Here is a 21,880-nt window from a genome sequence, read left to right on the forward strand (position 1 = left end):
CAAAAACAACCAGGTGACAACCAAAAATTTGACTGACATTCTGTTTTTTTCTGCACAGACAGAACGTTCATTGTGCTTTGTGCATTGACCATATATTTTCCATTGGAAACCAGTATGAATTAAGTACACTCTGTGCCTTTTTATACGTTCAGGGCAGCCTGGGCACCAACAAAGAGCAGTCAGTCGAACAGTCAGACTTCCGCTGTCTCAGTGTGTTAAAATGACACCAGTCAACAGTCCAAGTTCCTGTCGAAAATCAAAAGATTTCACCATTAAGGTCTTCTGCTGATTACTCAGGGGAGTGTGGAAAAGAAAAGCAAAAGGTCACGCACTGAAACACATTGCACACAATCAGTGTAAGAACTTTTGTGGCAGCTTGGCCAAAACCTAAAGTTTGTGGCTGGCAGACCGAATCGGTACGGAGAGATAACAAGGCTAGCTGCTGTTAACGTGCAGTCACCAGAGGCCTGCATCTCGTTTGTGCAGCATAACGCGCTGAAGATAGTATCACAGGGAATGACCGTTATCTGGCACCGTCTCCAGTGCAGTCCTCAAGGCTTTGTGAGCCTGCCAGAGTGCTGCAAAACTGGCTTCTCGCAGGGCCTCTTAAATGCCTCCTTCACAAGGGAATGTGGAAGAAGAAATCAGATTAGAGAAGCTTCTCTAAGCTCCGAGATCAAAACACTGGCTTAGATATCATCTGAGCAGCTTCAGCATCTCATCGCCAGGAGGGGAACATCAAGGATACATTTGAGTCATCATCCAGAGAGCTAGAGCATCCTGAGTGAAATGATATAAAATGTTATTTATTCGTTTACATATCACTGAGACGTCACAAGTGTAAGGGAATAAATAAAACTGTTAATGGAACCATTTAAAAAACTTATTAAATATTGTTTTGTCAACCAGTATGTTTAGCAGATACATAAAACAAAAAAGGACTAACTTTAACATACATGCAAAATAAAACTAAAAAACAAGTTTGGTAAATATCAAATAAAAATAAAGTACACTATATCTCCAAGTACAATAATGAACTATAATTATGAGAAGCATTCAGGTCAAACCAAGACTTATGATTTGTGCAGAATAACAGATCGCAATTATGATCTTTAATTTTCTATATGATCCCCTGCTAATATAATGCACTTATCCCAGTGTTTCACTAGTGTTTGGATACCATTAAGGTTAAAAGTTTTCTCAGTATGCTGGAGCCATGATCAGACTCCTGCTTCATGTCTGAAACCCTAGCCTCCCAGGAGCTCCTTTAATCGTCCCAACATGTGGAAATGCTTGGAGCGAAGTCAGGACTAAAAGAGGGGATATGGCAATAACTCCCAGCCAAGTTCCTGTAATGTACAATTGATGTTCTTGAATGACTGTGTGTATAGTTCCGCAAAATGGTGACAAGTTATCTGTTGTCAGGCGTTTCATTCGCTGAAGGTTCACGGGAAGCCACATTCACTAGGATCGTTATTCACAGATGTGCAGCCTTTTTAAAAATGTTTGCACCATTGAAGTGTTTCACTGCGGCTATGAGTTTAATTACCGTACTGTGCATGAAGGCTTCTGTAAATGTCAATCATTTTTATGTCATCATTCACAATATATTTCATTACAAGTCCCGGTTTGACTTGAATGCCCCTAGTATATTAAACTGTAATATACTCTACAATTGTATTTGGTAAGTGTTGTTAAAGTAAGAAACAAAGCACTTAAGAGCTATAATATACTTCCAACTAAAGAACCTGTTCCTTTTTACATGCCATGATTGTTTATATTCTTATGATTAGGGTTACTAAGTTTTTTAGTAATCCTCAAAATAGCTTTCCAATAAGATGCAAAAAAGCTTCCATACAATCGAATTTCCTTCTCTAGAATTTTTGTAACTGGTTCCAGCAAATCCTAAATACTTATTCACGCTTCCTGTTTATCCGCTTTATGCTTTGTTTTGTACTTTGCATTTATGATTGCATTGTGTTATTGTTATTAAGATGTAGCTCAGTAAACGTGTGTAATGCAGCCTTCTGTAAACTGGCCCTGGGATTGATTTAATCCTATGCAGTTGATTAGGTTGATTTAACAGGGAAGGGCTTTACTTCTCTCACAAGTGTGTGAACAGAATAGATCAATTAGTTTTTAACATGGAAATGTGATTAAAACAAGGTTTGGTGTAATTAAGGCCTAAGGGTTTAATTTTACCGTTAGACAACCAGACCCTAAAGTCACCATGAAATGATTCCGTATGTTCACATATTTACTGTAGAAACAGGAAGTTAGAAATACTGTACTTGACTGATTTAAACAACACCCAATATCATTCGAGCTGCTTTGTACCCCTGAAAAGGGAAGCAAAATTGACAGAATATGACTAAATATAGAGAAGAGAAAAACACTTGCTAATGCTGCTAACAAGCTAAGAAACTAATATAATTGCTAACAAGCTAACAAGCTGATACTGATACAAACGAGCTTACAAACTAATACTGTTGCTAACAAGCTAGCAAACTGGTCATATTGCTAACAATCTAACAAACCAACATAATTGCTAACAAACTGATACTGATACTAACAAGCTAACAACCTGATACTGTTGTTAACAAGCTAACAAACTAATATAATTGCTAACAAGCTAACAAACTGATCCTATTGCTAACAAGCTAACCAACTAATATAATTGCTAATAAGCTAAAAACTGATACTGTTTTAACAAGCTAACAAACTGATCTAATTGCTAACAAGCTAATAAACTGATTAATGTTGATAACAAGCAAAAGAACTAAAACTGCTTCTAAGCTAAAGAGCTGCTACTACATAGACATAAATATTTTTGTTGACAAACTAGAAAAATTAAACCAAGGAAATCTCCAAACGATTTTTTTTTTTTTTTTTTTTTTTTTGTAATACTGTACTTGTATAAGCATGTATTTTAATTTCCCAAGCACTTTTTTTTTATTTCCTGTTTGTCAGGCATTTTTATAAAACATTTTCATGCACAGCAGTTATCCGTTGCCTAGACTGAGGTGATGTTTCATTAAAATTTGTGCATGTTCTGAGGGAATTTGTTAAATAAAAAAAATAAAAAAAAAAGTTTAAAGTGCAATGTGTTTATAGATAAATGTATAGAGCTTTTTTAGATTGATTAGACTGATTAAAACTTTTTTTAAATATTTTAAACAAAGAATAAGCCAATAAATAAGCAAGTAAATGTTTACATGCTTAGATATTTTAACATTTCTGGGTGCTTATTTAAATAAAAGCTGAATTTTAGGTGACACTCTAATGGAATTGATCTTAAATGTATCTCAAGGTTTTGCACAAACATTTTGAGTCCATGCAAACTCGGGTACACGCATAGAGGGGATGTACCAAATACCAAGAAACTACTTTTTTCTCACGTTATTGTTAATAATATAATGTGTGATAAAAATTGTTGTATTCAATAAAAAAATGATTGCTAAATAGAATTTTAATTTTCACTAGAACTTTAATTTTCACTCTCTCTCTCTCTCACTCTCTCTCTCTCATTCTCTCTCTCTCTCTCTCTCTCTCTCTCTGTGTCTCATATATTTGTAGGCCACTGTATTTATGGATAATTGCGACAAATTGTTCCTTCGAGCAGCAGTTTATATATACATTTGCAATGTGCAACAAGAATAGAATAGATTTTCAATGTGAGGTTTTATTGAGATTTTGCTTAGCAATCTGTCCAGCAGTGATGGATTGTATTTGCTTTCAAATTCACATTTTTTTGTACTCATTCAAGATTTTTTTTGCCATTCTCATGTTGTATTCTTGTCTTCTCCTTTTCTCAGATGTTGTGTGCATATCGATTTATATGTTTGTGTGTTTCTTCATCTTATTGTATTTGTTCTGACATGTCTATTCACAAATGAGGCTGAGATGTTGGATGCAGTGTGTGTGTGTGTGTGTGTGTGTGTGTGTGTGAGAGTGTGTGTGTGTGTGTGTGCTTAAGCATTCATCCAAGCACAGACTTAACAACAAAATTTTTACCTTTCATCTCTCTCTGCAAATGCATGCCTATTATTAACATCTCTCTCTCTCTCCCTCTCTCTCTCTTTCTCTCTCTCTCCCCAGGTCCTAAGCTGACTCCTCATTAGAGTATCTTCATGTGTGATCACACGCCATTCCCAGTGTCCAGTTTATGGCTCTCCTGCGCCTCTGGCACTCCCTCATAAACCATTTAACTGCTTGCCTGCTCTCGCTTTGTCTCTGTGTAACCATGTCATCTGCAGTTAGAGCCCTGTTGCTTGTGCTACTAGGAGCCGGGGTCCTGCTGTCCAGTGGTGACTCTCCACGCCGAGAAATTAAGATAGACGGAGACCTAGTTCTCGGAGGCCTCTTTCCCATACATGAGAAGGGCCTGGGTATGGACGAGTGTGGGCGAATAAATGAGGACCGGGGCATTCAGCGTTTAGAGGCCATGCTCTTTGCCATAGATCAGATCAACCGAGATGTTAGCCTGCTGCCTGGCATCTCACTGGGTGTCCATATCCTTGACACATGCTCCAGAGACACTTACGCATTAGAGCAAGCACTAGAGTTTGTCAGAGCATCGCTGACCAAGGTGGACGACACTGAGTTTATCTGTCCTGATGGCTCATACGCGTTTCAGGAGGACAGCCCATTGGCTATTGCTGGCGTCATTGGAGGATCCTACAGCAGCGTCTCCATACAGGTCAGTGCTAAGCTACAGATTCTGGAAAACTTTTCTGTTTGTGCCCTTGAAGAAGGTCCTTAATCTTAATTGGTTCAGAGGTGATATACAATAACCTAATGTACTCTTTGACACTTAGCTTCTTAACAAGTTGGATATGCAAGTAAAGCCCCATCTTATAATAAACAGTCATTGGTAAAGCTTTAAATTATAATCCATCTGCATAAAAGTTTTATGCCTCATTAAATATCTAATTGAAGCAAAGATTCATTCTGCCATGTTGGCTTACAGTGCAGGCTACCTGCTACATGTTCGTCTCTCTGTATATGAGTCATCTGCGAAGCACTCGCACTCGCATTGGAGTGTAATTTGTCTCGCTATACAGTGCTGCATTTAGCCAACCAGGTAATGGCTTCATAAAGAAAAGACATTTTAAATTACCCCTAACCAAATCAACTTAACCGTGATATAAATGCCTACTAGACTCAATAATAAAACTATCAACTGCAAACTTCAGTTGGGGAAGCAGAGCATAAAAACGTTTATAGTGTCTAACAAAATCAGAAAAAAGGCAGTTTTTTTTCTAATAGTTGTTAAAATAAAAATGTTAGCTATGCACTACTGCATCTACTGTTAAATAAGTTAAATGCACATTTACATTTAGGCATTTGGCAGACGCTCTTATCCAGAGCGACTTACATTTCTATCTCATTACACATTTGAGGGTTAAGGGCCTTGCTCAAGGGCCCAACAGTGAAAACTTGGTGGTTGTGGGGTTTGAACCTGGGATCTTCCGAACCGTAGTCCAATGCCTTAACCACTGAGCTACCCCTGACCCCCATTAAATGCACGTTTCTGCATTTAATTTTACTTTAACCATTAAGACATTGCATTTCACAATGCAGCACAAATTGGCAAAAAATGCTACAATGCTGGCCATGACAGAAAGGTATCTGAACAGCTCGTAGGCATTTATACAGTATTGAAAAGCAAGCATTATATTCATAGGTGCTGCTGTGGCAAACTGGAACAACACTCTGCCTTGTTTCTTTAAGTTAATAGATAGATTATGTGCATTCTACAGTTGAAATCATTTAGCATTTTAAAAAGCGCTTAAAGACCCAATTACCAGTAAACACAACCAGTAAAATAATATACAATGGTCTAAGTAAAATTGAAGGTATTGACAGATTCCCAACAACAACTTATGCATTAATTACTTACTTACTCACTCACTCACTTGTCTATAATGATATATTTTGTATAAAGCAGTGAACCAGGAGCCTAAACCAGGAGACATAGGACACAAGGCAGGGTACACCCTGGACATGGTGCCAATCCATCATAGGACTGACACCCATATACACACACTCTCACACACTCATTCCAGCATGACGGGCATTTTGGCATTGCAAGTTAGCCTAATCTGCAGGTTTTTGGACTGTGGGAGGAAACCAGAGAATCCAAAGGAAACTCACCAAGCAATTTTACCTAAAAGGCCGATCCACATAACTGTGCACATACACATGTCTGCTCTCCAGTCCTTGAAAATATCACTACTGTATAGTTCTGATTATATTCTGAAAAAATGAATCACCCAGAACCCAATGACAAAACAGTTACACAATAGTTTTATTAAACAACCAGCAGCAATAAAAACGAATGAAATATACTGACCTCGCTTGTGCTGTTTACTTCCTTCTGAATGAGAAGGGCAATGACCTGACCATAAAGGTGATCCTTGGCTTTAATAAATCCAACAGCATTTCCTTTTATTTTAGAAATTGTTGATCTTTGGGACATCTCACCCACAACGGTCACAAAGTTTAATAAATCCAAAAAAAGATCCACAGATTTCCCTTCTTCAGCCATCCACTACTAGCAAGAGGCTTACATGAAACACAGCTAACTAACTCCCACATTGCAATTTTAATATTAAAATAACTCTGTCAAGATGCAAAATAAAACTTTTTTGAGGCTTAATAAACTGAATATCCCTGGTGTAGACGTGTTGCTATTATCAGAAAACCTACTCAACTGTCACTTATTAGATTTATGTGACAACTGGTCATCTGACATTTTAATGGAAACACAATAATGAATGAAGTTTGTAGAAAAAAATATAAATTGTCAGCTCTACATTTATCTTTTTAAGTCAATACAGCATTATGTTCCTACTATGTGGTTTTGATAGATCAAGCACTGGTGGCTCAGTGGTAGGTTTCGCGTCTGCGATTTGGAAGGCCCAGGTTTGATTCCCAGCTAGGGCCCAAACCCCAGCCACTGGATGCAGTGCCGTTCCCAAGCCCGGATAAAATGGGAGGGTTGTGGAAGGGCAGGAAGGATATCCGGTGTAAAACCTGTGCCAAGTTGTTAGCGACCATCAGCTGAAAGTCCAACAACAACATGTAGTAGGGGGAGATTGTTGGATTAGAATGTTCCATGTTTAAACCCCACCAACATGGAGTTGCCATTGCTGGGCTCTTGGGCAAGGTCCTTAACCCTCAACTGTTCAGATGTATGTAATGAATGTAGAATTCTGAAATGTAAATGTACTGTATGTGGACAGAAATCTATATTTTGTGACTAAATCTGTGCTGTGTCAACATGATATCAACATTAATTAAAAGTCATCTCAGCTGTCACTAATTGGAATAAGGCTTTAAATTTTTACGTACATATGTACCATATAAAACTTATATCAATCAGCAGAAACATTAAAACCATACGTTTTTTTCAGAAATAAAAAATTCTCATTACAATGCCCACTGTCATGGGGTGGAATAGATTTTGAAGTGAACAGTTAGTCAGTATTTACTGTAAGTGACTTTGACAAGGACCAAATTGGAAAGGTTTAGATGACTGGGTTAGAGACCTTTAAAACAGCAGGTTTGTATGATGTTCCTAGTCATTAGTACCAACCCAAAGTAGTCCATGGAAAACTGCCAAAAGTACCTGCAATGGGAAGGTGGCCATCTAAGCCATGGATCATTGGAAGAAGGTGGCCTGGGCTGATGACTCATTTACTCGTCACTTTTGAATCATGTGGATGGCTGGGTGTGAACCTGGGGGAAAGATGGCGCCAGAATGCACTCTGGGATGAAGGCAAGCCAGCAGAAGCAGTGTTCTGTCGAGGGGGGCCTGGAGCATCTCCCAGGAGACTTAGGGCACGAAGCGGGGTACCAATTCATCGCAGGGCACACACATACACACATTTACATGGTCATCCACACACTATGGGCAATTTTGGAATACCAATTAGCTTAATCTGCATGTCTTTGGACTGTGGAAGGAAACCGGAGCACCCCACTAAGCAGAACATGCAAACAGACCCGAGGCGGGAATCGAACCTGGAGGTGCAAGGCGACAGTGCTAACCACTTAGCCTCCATGCTGCTGCATAGTGGCACTTTGTGCTCGAAATTTTGCAAATTTTATTCTAATGGAGGATCTGCAGGACAAACAAGCCTGATCTGTGGAGACCCTGTGAATTGGTGCCAAATATCACAGCACACCTTCAGAGGTCTTGTGTAGGTCTGTGCCTCAAGAGATCAGAGGTGTTTTAGCAGCAAAAGCTAGAACTACACAATATTAGGGAGTTAGTTTTAATGCTATGGTATATAACCCCTTAAGTAATCTGTTACCCAAAAAATCCAATCTCAGTGAATCAAAGCTTTTAAGTGAAAGTGCATAAATACTCTGTACAGATTTACAACCATCTATAAAGCTTTTTCTCTTTGTAGAAAGCTGTGCATAGAAGGCACAGCTACATAGACATGAATTATTCTGTAGCGCTCTTTGTATGCAGAGGTAATAATCATATATTCTCACAGAATTACTACAAGCCACTGAATGATTTCACCACCCTCTAAGAACTGAGAAAAGACAAGAGTGTAAAGACCTTGCCCCTGTACAGCTCTGGCGTACCTGTTCCATTATTTAAAGAGCAGTGTTTGGGGGAAGGAAAAAAAAAACCTATCCCCTCCCAATTTATTCCTCCCCATTTAAATACAGCACGCTTGCTCTAGTTGCTTCCCTCATGCATACGTGCCTGGATTAGCACTGTGGCTATGCTATTGTGTGCTTTGTCTGTTGCTGCCTTCTTGCAGCACTGGAAACCGAGCACATCGCTGGGGGAATTTGCATAGTTTTACATAACCTCCTCCATCTGGGGCTCTACAAAAGCCAGTTTTCCCTATCGGTTCTAAAATCCATAAGCTGTGTTTTTGTCATCTCTCTCTCCCTATCTCTCTCTCTCTTACTCACTTTCTTCTGCCTCTTAAAGTCTCCCTGTTCTTTCTACCCTCTGTGATTTTTTCAGATACACTGCTGTGTGTTTCTGGAGAAAGGCAGTGAGGCCATGACCTCATCATGATCTCTTGTCAAAAAACCCATTGTTACTTATCTGTCTCTTCTCTTCACACACAATTAGTCACCATTTATTTCCCGCTGCTGTTGTTTGGCCATCCTTTCTGTGTTCACCTCCAGACAGACACTCATGAGAGCCTGTAGAACCTCCTACACACTGTCTCTTAATGCCAAGCCATACTTTTCCTTAGCACTTCTAAGGAATGAGAGCCCGCTTCAGGTTATGTACCATAAAACTACGGAAAGCAAAGTGATTACTCGAGTCATTTAGCAGTGTAGAAATCAGTGTCAGAAATTCACAAGCTATTTTTCCTGCGTTGTTAGTCACTGCATCACAGTAAATTCTCACTTTTTATGATAGCGTAGAGTTAGGAATTTAATTGTTAGATTATTTAACATCACATTAAAATCAGTTCTTTCATCCAAGCCTTGTCCATTCCATGACAAAACAGCCTGATGAGATGCAATGAGTTGAAAAATAATTAGTATGGGTTACCACACAGTGACAGTCTGGATTTCTGCAAGCTGACAGTGAAGTGCTCAATACAAGCTCAGTCTTGCAGCAGCATAAGGCAGTGGCAACTCGTGTCAGTTGTGCCTCCGCACTCAGTGTGAGACGTGATGTTAGAGCCAAGCGGAGTCTGACCACAGAGAAACCTTTCTGTTTCTGCCTCGCTCTGTATGCTCTTATTGGCCTAATCTGATCTCATCAATTGCCTTAAGATGAATATTTCTGTATAATAAATCATTCATAAGGTGGCGAATTACTGATTTCAGCAAAATTTCTAATACAGTTTAAACGTTTGTGTTTGCTCTTAGGTTGCGAACTTGTTGCGCCTGTTCCAGATACCTCAGATAAGCTACGCCTCTACGAGTGCCAAGTTGAGTGACAAATCACGCTACGACTATTTTGCTCGCACCGTCCCTCCGGATTTCTACCAAGCAAAGGCCATGGCTGAGATCCTCCGTGCCTTTAACTGGACGTATGTCTCTACAGTGGCGTCCGAGGGTGATTATGGCGAGACAGGAATCGAGGCCTTCGAGCAAGAGGCGCGTATGCGCAACATATGCATTGCTACATCAGAAAAGGTGGGTCGCTCTAATGCAAAGCGCTCTTCATATGAAGCGGTTGTGCGGCAGCTTCTTCAGAAGCCCAATGCTCGCGTGGTTGTATTGTTCCTACGCAGTGATGATGCCCGAGAGCTGTTGGGCGCTGCCACCCGTCTCAATGCCTCCTTTCTCTGGGTGGCCAGTGACGGCTGGGGGGCACAGGAGAGCATCATCAAAGGAAACGAGTTCACAGCAGATGGTGCGATCACATTAGAACTCGCAGCACATCCTATACTCGAGTTCAACCGCTACTTTCAAAGTCTAAATCCTCTTACCAATCACCGGAATCCATGGTACAAAGACTTCTGGGAACAGAAGTTCCAATGCTCTTTAAGCACAAGCTCACAGGCAGGAGCAGGAACTGTGAAACCACCCTGTGACCCAAAACTAGCAGTGGATGATTCGAACTTCGAGCCTGAGTCCAAGATCATGTTTGTGGTAAACGCAGTGTACGCCATGGCACATGCCTTACACCGTATGCAGAGGACACTGTGCACAAATACCACACGCCTATGCGATGCCATGCGCAGTCTTGACGGCAAGAGGCTCTACCGGGACTTTCTGCTTCACATCAACTTCAAAGGTAATGTTAATCAAGCTGCGGGTTTCTTTCCCCGTCTCAAAAAATGATCATGATTATTTTATGTAAAACATGTTTCTGGCTCAAAATTATTTTCAACCAGACTCAACCAGTCATCTGATGACATCAGCCCTGCAGCTTGGGTTGACCAGATACCAACTGCCAAAATACAGACTGGGCTGATAATAACAACATGCTGGCCAGCTGGAAAGTGCTGGTCAATGAAAACAGTTTCTGGGTTACTGCTAGTTACGCAACATCGTACCCAGTGTTATTCTAAAGTATAAGACAAATAGAAAATCTCAAACATTGATTGATCATTTTAGACAAGTCATGGAATTTGAGCAGGTGAACTATGGTTTTAGCTAGTAGCTAATCACATGCGTTTGGTCATTCTGCAGGGAAACAGACCACTTCAGATAAAGATAATTCAAAGAAGCACTTTTTGTAGCACGTTTGCTAATGTTAAAGCTAGCCATGCTAGCTTATCACAGTGTATTAAAAATTAAAGCTGAAGAGGTGGAACGTTTGTGCGCTTAATAAAAGCTGTTTTTTTATGAACTCAAATGTTCAGGGAATTCTCTTGAGTGTTTAATTAAGTGTAGTCAACTCCTAAACATGCTAACTTGTGCTTAAATAGCTTAAACGCTGTCATTTTTGTTCTAAAATATTAACCTTTTTGAGGCATTGTACTGTATCACCTGCCTGCAAAAACATCACTTTCCATCATCCCTCACTGTCTGTCGTCACACCTTCCTTTTATCTGCATCTGCAACTCCTCCCAAACTGTTCCTGGGGGGAATTTGGGAATGCCAATTAACCTAATCTGCAAGTCTTTGGACTAAGGGAGAAAACCGAGTATCCAGAGGAAACCCACCAAGTAACAGAGCTAACAGAGACAGGAACAGAGCTAACAGAGACAGAAATTGAGCCTGGCTGGGACTCGAACCCGGATGCTGGAGGTGCAAGGTGACAGTGCTAACCATTACACCACCATGCAACCTCCTCCTAAACCAATCAAGGAAATTTAACCAAAACCTTACAGAAGTAATAATACCTATATATCAGAAGCATGGATATGCACTAGCTACTGTATTTCATTTTCAGACATATCACATTAAGTGGGCATGCAACACTAAAATGCAGAGTTCTCCAATAAGCTTTCCTTTCCAGAAGGTAAACAGTGCACTTGGAGGGAATTATCATGTTGCTTGAGAGAATTAGGAAGTGCAAACTGATGATGCTGGATCAGATGGCAGTGATTGATTAAAACAATAGAATTTCCAGGAACAACAAATGTTTCTCCAGTTCTACTTGAAGAAATCAGGTTAGCATTCCATCTTCCTGTCATATTCAAACTGCATACTGCCCTTGCCTCATTATTTGCCATGGTATGTATTAGTGTGTGTGTGTGTGTGTGTGTGGGCCTACAGAATCATGCTGCGTTTCTGTGTCAGTCTGTGGTTAATGTGTGTAAAGGTGCACAGTGGCGGTGTAATTAGAGCCAGTGTGAGAAGTGTTTGCTGCGCTGGCAGACCTGTGGCTGTGATGGCGACACGAGCTGAGACGCTGTGTGCGATGCCTCTGAGAGGATTGTATTTGACTGACAGGTAGAGAGCAAAGGGAGCAGGTAAAAATAAACCATGTAAAAGTGCTCAGGCTGGCGTGGCAATATTAGATGAGCTTATGTTACACTTAGCCGTGACTGTACACAAACACACCTGAAAATGGAGTTATAGAAAAGCAGGCAGGGAGAGGAAGAGGATTCTTATGTATCACGCTCAAGGCAATGAAGAGACATGTAGATTTTTAGACATGGGAGGGGTAGTAGGGGGGGTCTAAGGTGTAACAATGAGTGCATTGGCTGTGCATATGTGTAAAATAAGAGTGTGCATCCGCTTGTGTTTCAGTAACAGAGATAGGGAGAAACTGAGAGACTTTGAGATAAAACGATGTGAGTGGGTTGGTTTGTGTCAGCAGAAGAGGATTCTCTTTGAAATTCACCATCTTCATTTTTCAAGCACAAAATCAAAGACATATGGGGTTTGCAGTCTGGCCCAATAGGGTGGAAGGAGCGAGCAATGCAGGAAAGGAGAAAAAAATGATAGGAGCTTATAGAAAACTGAAAGAAGCGATGGTGTACATGGAGGAGGGAGGTGAGGAGAAGGGAAGTTTATGAAATGTTATGCAGCCATTAAAGAAAAAAAGGAGAATGAAGCTGATCTAGAATGGAGGAAAGAAGACCGGAAGATGGAGAAGAGAACGAGATGCTTGGGAAGGGTGAGGTCGGTGTAAGCGTCCAGTAAAATGTCACTTTTCCGAGTTATACTCCCTCTGCTTCTCTATCAATTATTCAGACCAGAGTCAGACTATAAACGCCACGGGCGAATTAGTAGTTTCACCTGATTTATTGAAATTTTATTCCATTGAAACTTTTTAGTCAGCAAGATTTGGCTATCTGGAGGATGATGTTAAATATAAGGGCCAGGGTGATACTTTATTTCAATTTCATTTATTTTACATGAACATCTTTTTTAGCAGTGCAAAACATCCCCATCATACAAAAATGTATCATGTCCCATATTTAAAAGTGTACTTAAATTCATGGTCCTTCATCGGTACACCCCTTCAACTAATCAACTGCTCATTTTTGCAAATATCTAATTAGCCAATCACATGGCAGCAACTTTATTGAGTTTATTTTATGCCCTTAGATGGTCAAAACTAGTTCAAACCGAATATCAGATTTAAATGACTTTGAATGTGACTTTGAATGTCAGTTGTTGGTGCTGAAGTTCTTCATGTTTAGCAATCTGTAAGGTTTACAGCAGTTTCACAGCTTAAGGTTAGCAGCAGTTCTCTGGTTGAAAATGCCTTGATGATGCTGAGGTCAGAGGACAATGGCCAGACTGATTTGATTTGATCTGGTAACAGGTAACAGTAACTAAAATAACATCTTATCATAGCTGAGTTCTGCTAAAGAGCATCTCTGAACGTACACGTCGAAATTTAAAGCAGATGGGCTAGAGCAGCAGAAAACCAGACCCTGTATCGCTACTGTATAGACAGGAACCTAAGGTTACAGTTCACATGGGCTCACTAAAATTGAACAATAGATTAGAAAAACTTTGCCTGACCTGTTAAGTCTTGATTTCTGTTGCGACAGATAGATGGAATGGTAAGAAATTGCTAAAAACAACATGAAAGCAAGGATCCATCCTGCCTTTGGTCTGGTGGTGATGGTGTAATGGTGTAAGGGATATTTTCCTGGCTCCTTAATACCAATTGGGCATTGTTTCTTAAACATGAGTTCACTATACTTAAATGACCTCCACAGTCACCAGACCTTAATCCAACAATCCAATACAACTTTTGGGATATGGAGGAACAGGAGGTTCACATCACGGATTTGTGGCTGAGAAATCTGCACGAACTGCATGATGCTATCATGTCAATACGGATGGGAGGGGTGTTACTATGACCTTGTTGAATCTATGCAATGAAGAATTAAGGCAGTTCTAAAGTCAAAAGGGTCCAACCTTGTAGTTGGACCCTTGTGTGTGTGTGTGTGTGTGTGTACATATACTGTACACACACACATACATATTTCATATACTGTATATATATGAAATCTATTTTGACAGATATTTTCTGTCTCTGCCCTAGATGTCTTATGCAACATTGTTTTCTTGGCAGATTTATTGGTACCTTTCCAGAACATGGACAAAAATGTAAATTAAATAAATATCTCACAGCTCCAGGTTCCTTGGTTCATTCCTAAGCTCGGGTTACCGTCTGCTTGGAGTTTCACATGTTTTCCATGTGAATGCGTGGGTTTCCTCAGGGTTCACAAAACATGTCAGTAGGTGGATTGGCTACTCTAAATGGCCCCTAGGTGAGAGTCACTGAATGAGTGATTCGTGCCTCAGGAAAGTTTAAAAGCTAAGTTTGTTAACTTTGACATCCTAAAAAAAAAAAAAAGAACTGTATTTTTAACTCACAGTTCTCAGTCTACAGGCTTGTTTTTTTTTTTTTTTTACCTTAGAGAATAAATATGAGGTTGCACTTACTGTGTGTAGGTAATAAAAAGTTTCAAATGTCTTTAAAAGTTTGCCAGAAGCGGCATGAGCATGAATTAGACAATATATTCACAAAAACAATAACTACAAGCTGTTACAAAGTAATTCCGCACTTGAGTCTTTGACAGCACCGTGGCCTTGTTCAGCGTTCAAGAGACCGTCATTTTTTCTAATTTAAGAGAAAGAAAAGATTCTTGTCTGTCACTGGTAAAGGTGATGTTTCACACAATGTTCTGCTGCAGTCTAGTCTTTTAAATCTCTTCCTTTGTATAAAGTTCATTGAATAAGTTTAATGAAAAGCTTTAATGAAATGCATGACTTGTTCAGTACTTTATATTCACCTTTGCCACTTGAGCGCTGAAACGTACTGTAAGGGTCTCAGAATAATATGTTTACAATGAGAAATAAGTTTCCACTTTGATTAGCTGCATCATCAACATCAGCTTCTGTCTCATCATCTGTGGTAAAAACTTATTATTGTTATCTGTAAAAAGCGTCTAAGCACTGTTTTCTGTTTGAAATGATGACGAGACGGTGCGGGTACATCGTGGACGTTTTGACAGCCGGGATCTGATTACAAACTTAATTGCTTGGGCTTATGACCGTTTCAATATGGCACGTAGCTCATCCAGTGACTTAATTAAATCACGGCATTGACAAATTCACTGTCTCACAAAAACACACTTAAGCCTGATTACACTGTATAATTACAGCGGCCGTATAAGATTATTGCTTGTCGCTCTGTGCTGCATGAACTCAATCAGGTTTTGACTGTATTCTATAAAAGAAGCGATAATGCAATAATGTATTCTCCATGTCCGATTTAAGATACTCCAAAAATTGTCCCGTAATAAAAAAAAAAATACTATTCTATGATAATCTTATGTTATCTATCTAAAAAGTTATTGGAGAATGCATTAAGAAAACATGCTTTGAAACGGATAAAAAAGGAATGCATATTCCTCAAATGTGGAAATTAGCCAAATTAATCTTTAGTTAATAAGGAACTTTTTTATGATGCTTAATGATTTTGCAGCATGCTGTATGCATAAACAGGATTTAGACAGCTGAGACAATGCTGAAAAGTAGCGTAAGAGTACTGTATACTGATGATTTTTTCCCCCTTAAAATAAAGATGTCAAAGTATATTATTGGCAGAAAAATCATTCTTGGCCATTTTCCAGAGCATAGTCCAATGTTTTTTTTTTATCTGGTATATTGGTCAAGAGGTTCTGTTTGATGAAAGAAGTTGCATCAGAACTTATGTCTTTAGCATTCGAGTGCATCTCCCAGCTCCGCAGACTGTCATTTTTTTCAAAGCCGGGCTCTTCACTCAGACTAATGTACTGTGGCAACATGCCGTTGCTATGGTAATTGGGTCTGCACATGGCACCATTTGGTGAAGTAACCCAATAGAGTGCAAGGGGGATGATATGTCCACAGCTGAGAGAGGAAAAAAATTGTAGTGATCCTACACCTACTGAGTAAACACATGCCTATGCACATGTAGTGATGGAAGACACGCACACTCTCGCACACACAGTCACACAGGCCATCCGGGACATTTTTGTCTTTGCTTTTCTCCCATAGATCTCAGACACCTTCCACCCACATGCAACACTCTCAGGCCTACACGCAAAGATAAAATCTCGGATATTATTAATCATACATGGATATTATTATTATTATTTATGTGATAACTTGTATTGTGTGCGCATGTATGTGTGTGTCTCTAAACATCATTTTTATGTAACATTCTGCACAGACATGCAGCTGTATAAAATTTAAGCGCTCTGCATTTTTATGTTTCATTTGAAATGTTTCACAGTACAATTAGAATATAATAAATAAATAAATAAAAGTCAGCCCTAGATGTTATCTTTAGTCCCAGTCTGATGTAAGCAACTGCTCCTTTAATACTTCCACACACTGCTTACATTTGCAGTTATCCCTTTGACATTATAAACCAAAATATTCAGGCAAAAAAAAAAAAAAAAAATCAGAAGAGAAGTTATTCTTGGTGTATTCTTCCATTTTAAATGAAGTAGCTGTTTAATGGAGAAATGGGTTTATTACAGTAAGTGAACAGCATTTAAACACTACATTACTTTCTTTTCATGTTCCACATGTGTTTGAAATGTTGGATGCACTTACTCACATACTCATAGTCTCTATCGCTTAATCCTGTATACAGCATCACAGAAAACCTGGAGTCTATCTCAGGAGACTTAGGCTATGTCCACACATAGCTGGGTATTTTTAAAAATGAAGACTTTTCTACTTCGTTTTTTAAATAAATTCATGATATCATGACCTACGTTTTAAAAATATCTTTGTTCACATGGAAACGCAAAACGGCCTGTTAAGTGCTGTTAGGAGCCTCCCTAATTAACAGCCAATCAGAAGCGTAGACAAAATGTCATGCGCTTTGTAGAAGTCCGTCCGGGTCTTGTCAAAAAACACCACTGATGTCTCGTGTCTGTGTCGTCTGAGTTTTGTATATAGCAGCAGTGAGCTTCATTGTACATTTCAGCACCTCTGTTTGTTAACGTACAGTAATGTGTAAGTAATTGCACGTGTTAAAAATTCCCAGCTACGTGTGGACATTGCCTTAGGGCCAAACACCAAGCACATAGACCTGAGATGCGATTTGAACCCAGATCCTGGAGGTGCAAGGCACCTGTACCAGCCATTAAGCCATTGTGCCATCATTATGGATGCAATTCAGTTCAATTGTTTTGTGTAGAGCTTTTAACAATTAACTTTGCCAGAAAAAAAAGAAATATATAAATTCCAGAATGCAAATTATAAACATATCATTTCAATCAAGACTTTATCATGATATGGGAATTCCGCTTTAAACAAAGTCTAAATAAATTCCAAAGGCAAAAGACTAAGGATTGCAGAAAACCGTCATCTATTTATTCAGAACATGATATCCAATAAATGTTTTCCCATTAGACTGTATCATGTTTCATGGTTAAGGATATGACAGCATTCTTATCTCACTTGAAGCTCCATATATTAGGTTATTGGTATTAAAATTGACAACAACAATAAACACTCAAATATCACTTCTTGCTGATCCCAGTCCAATATTTTCACTACGTGTGGATGGTATAACAGTTGACAAGTTTTTACTCTTCATAAAGTGGAGTTGTAAACTTTATAAATACAAATCTACACAGTGCTAACTCGCTCTCACTCATCGTCAATACTGCTTAACCCTGTATTCACGGTCGCAGGCGGTCTGAAGCCTATCCCAGGAAACTTAGGGCACGAAGGGGGGTACACTCTGGACAGGGTGTAAATCCGTCGCATGGTACACACATACACACACTACGGGCAATTTGGGAATGCCAGTTAGACTAATTTGCATGTCTGTGGACTATAGGATAAAACTTAAACTCACCAACGACGGAGAGAACGTGCAAACTCCACGCACACAGGGACGAGAATCGAACCTGGCTGGGAATCGAACCCGGACCCTGTAGGTGCAAGGCGACACTGTGCCACCACAATGCTAATTGTTTTTAAATAAATGTTATTTAAGGTGGCACAATTTGGGAATTAATCTTTGCATAAATAGTAAGCTAACCTGCTAACTGTTCATTGGGTTCCCATACACCGATCAGCCATAATATTAACACCACATGTCATGAACCCTCTCTATGGCATGGTGTTGCCCTCAGGCAACAAAACACTATTTTGGCCCACACACTTCCCCTTTTATATTTTTTTAAGTAAAACATCACACCAAAAGCCTGATAAAAGGCTGTGACCAATAAAATTTAAAGTGGGTGTAAGTTTGATCTTTTGTCTGGAGGTGAGACAGTCCTTTTTTGGACCATACCTGGCTTGGACAAACTGTAGTAGAAAATTCACTTTTTAACATGTTTAAATAAACAACAAACTTGTATACAAATATCTGTGATATGCATGACCATGTGAAGAAGTATGTTTGATTTGGTAAAGATCCTTTTTTTGTATAAAATGTGAATCCATGGTGGTTGTTGATTGGGTGTTTGCACAGGCAGTTCCATCACAGGCAAGGAGAAAATGCTAGCCATTGTTGGAGAAACCAACTTGCATGCTGTAAAGTGGTATTATTTTTGGTATAATGGTTCAGTCATTCTTCCCAGTAATTACATTGGAGCACACCCTGTCACCGAGGATGATAGGTGGGAAATTATCAACGTCCCCTGTACTCTTGTGGTAAAAAAAAAAAAAAAAGTACAATAAAAATATGGGTGGGATGGATCTGCTTGACTCTCTCAATGCACTGTACTGCAACAAAATCAGGTCAAAGAAGTGGTACCACCATCTGATGTTTCACTTTATCAACATGACTATTGTGACTGCTTGGCTGCTCTACAAGAGAGATTGCAGCAGCATTGGGATGAACAAAAGGAAGGAACAGATGAGGCTTTATACTTTCAAGTTGTATATCGCAGAAGGCTTGTGCACAAGTGTCAAGAATATGGCAAGATAGGTTGTCCCAGTTCCACAACTGCTGGGGGGTAAAAATAAAAGGGGAGAAAAGACCTGCCACACCCATTTCGGTTCTTGAAAAATAAATGGAAGGGAGGTGCAAGGTACACAGTGCCAATTAAAATGTGACGTCCACCTCTGTTTCACATAGAGGGTTAACAGATTACCACTGATTATTAATTTCATGCCAGTAAACTGGTGAGAGGATCACGGGCACCCCCTTGGCTCATTTATGCCTGTGGGAAGCAAAGGCTAGCCTGTATGGTCTGAGCCCACAGAAATGCCAATGCAGTACAAAAAAAAATTATTATCTGTAATCACCCTGTAAAACATACACTCACCAGGCACTTTAAGTAGACCTGTTCATCTCCTCAATACCACTTATATCTAATCATCCGATCACATGTCCAATCATTGTCCCGACCATGTCTACATCTAAAATGCTAAAGTCCAAACTGAGCATCAGATTGATTAAGAAATGTGGCGATTTTAAACTGCTGATCTACTGGGATTTTCACGGACAACCATCTGTAGAGTCTGAAAAAGAGAAAATATCAAGTGAGCAGCAGTTCTCTGGGTGAAAATGCCATGTTGATGGAAGAGGTCAGAGGAGAATGGCCAGACTGGATCGAGCTGAGAGAAAGGAAATACTGTTACAATATGTCTAAGACTATCACAAATGCACAACAGGTCGAACCTCGATGCAGATGGACTCTAGAAGAAAAGGAAAACACAGGGGGCCACAGGAAACTGAGGTTAAAATACCTATGGGCTAGGCAAAATTGGACTGGAAAAACTGTTACTGGTTTCACAAAGAGCCTCGGTTTCTGCTGTGATATTTGCATGATGCTGTCATGTCAGTAAGCTGTCATGTCAGTATGGACCAAGATCTTTGAAGAATATTCCTAGCACCTTGTTTAATTTTTGTTATAAAGAATTAAGGCAGTTTTAAGGGCAAAAGTAAGTTCAACCCAGTACTAGCAAGATGTATCTAAGTGGCTGGTGAGTCTAGTATAAAATAAATCAAAAGCAGATACAAAAAAGATTATCACCGTAATTGTTTTTTGTTTTACTGTAACATGTTTTTATTTTAAAGACTATAATGTAATATAATGGCACTAAAGGAGTTAAGGAATCAGTTTATGGGTGACCATTCATGCTGATCAACAACAAACCTCATGGTGTGGGAAATAATATGTTCAAAGCCCTTTAGGCATAATGACATCCCAAAGATTTCCTTTAAATAAATAAATATGATATGATAGTGTTTCTTACAAACTTGGATGAATGCATTTCATTTCCTAACCTCTGTGATAAAAACGGATCTGATGACTAGTTGGTATACATTTCCAAAACTGAGCTTGCCCCTTAGCTATACATGATAAAGAGTTAACCAATCCACGGAAGTGAGGAAGCACGAAAGGGCTATTTTAAAATCACAGACTAGCATGTATTTTTAATGATAAAGATAAAAGAGTTGAAGATAATGACCTCATTCATGGTCTCTTGTAAAGATTATTTCTATCTTGCTATTTCTACCTAATAAGATGCAATTGATCCAAATTCCAAATAAAAAATGTATTTAAAAGTTGATGAAAAATGACCACGGCAATTACATGAGATGTGGTACTATATGCATTGCATTAGAGGATTATTTACCACTAATCTTTATTATTGTCTGATTGTGTGGATCCATGGAAGGAATGTTCGCCCTCATGATCTGCTATCACCTTTTCCCTGTCAAGGGACAAATTTAGAAACCCAAGAAAGGCTCCTAAGCCTGATTTAGGTTTAAACACATAGTGCTCCAAGAGGTGCCTGGCACAGCTAGCCCCATGTTTTGGCACAGCTTTTCAGATACTGTTTGACTCCAGCTTTGATAGACTACTATCATCCTTCTTGCCAAAAAGGTCATTACTAAAGATGGAAACGACTATAGGCCAGTGGCACTGGCATCTGTATCGAGCCATGGAAAGAGCAGTTTGCCAGCAGGTCTCTGTGGAGGTGAGGGATAACCTGGCAGTGTGATTTAATAATTTGTTGGGCTTAAACATGGTTCCTGGCAAACGAGAAGGAAAACCTGGGCTTACTGCTGTTTGCCTAAATTGTGGAAACCAGGATGCCAAGCTCTAAACCTCCTCAATTCCCACACTCCCGTGATAGAACTAGAGGTCTAATAAAATGCAACTCTCTGTAGCAGTGTGTTTAGAGCTCTTAATATTCAAATCTCTATCCAGATTTAAACCTTTTAAGCAGAAGTGCTTTTCTTTCTTTTGTTTCTTTTTTGTAATTAAATATGAACCTTTCCACTATGGCATTGAAAACACTGGAGAACAACAAGGTAGAAATGCTTTCACTGTCTGCATTGTATGTGAATTCTGGCTTTGTTGTTTCCTCAGACTCATCAACATTAGTACATAATTGGTGAAACCTATGATTACAACAAAACTATGAGGGGCATCAAATTGGGACTTTTGAATGTGCCAAATAAAAAAATACAATTATAAAAGTAAAAACTATCTTTAGTTCTCTATATAATCCCCAGCTACATGAATGCAGTTATTCACTAGTGCTT

The 21,880-nt window shown here is 39.3% G+C and overlaps 1 protein-coding gene across 2 annotated transcripts in view; it reads left to right on the forward strand.

Annotated features, from left to right (window-relative positions):
- The window catches only part of grm3 (glutamate receptor, metabotropic 3), a 53,064-nt gene that overhangs the window by 11,036 nt on the left and 20,148 nt on the right, over window positions 1-21,880 (forward strand). For both annotated transcript variants that reach the window (XM_053501055.1, XM_053501056.1), the window contains exons 2-3: window positions 4,099-4,699; window positions 9,865-10,738. In XM_053501055.1, the coding sequence (XP_053357030.1) occupies window positions 4,166-4,699; window positions 9,865-10,738 (1,408 nt within the window). In that variant the 5' untranslated portion in view covers window positions 4,099-4,165. The remainder of the gene's footprint in view (window positions 1-4,098; window positions 4,700-9,864; window positions 10,739-21,880) is intronic.

This window comes from Clarias gariepinus, chromosome 7 (assembly GCF_024256425.1).
Source record: "Clarias gariepinus isolate MV-2021 ecotype Netherlands chromosome 7, CGAR_prim_01v2, whole genome shotgun sequence".
Lineage (NCBI taxonomy): Eukaryota > Metazoa > Chordata > Actinopteri > Siluriformes > Clariidae > Clarias > Clarias gariepinus.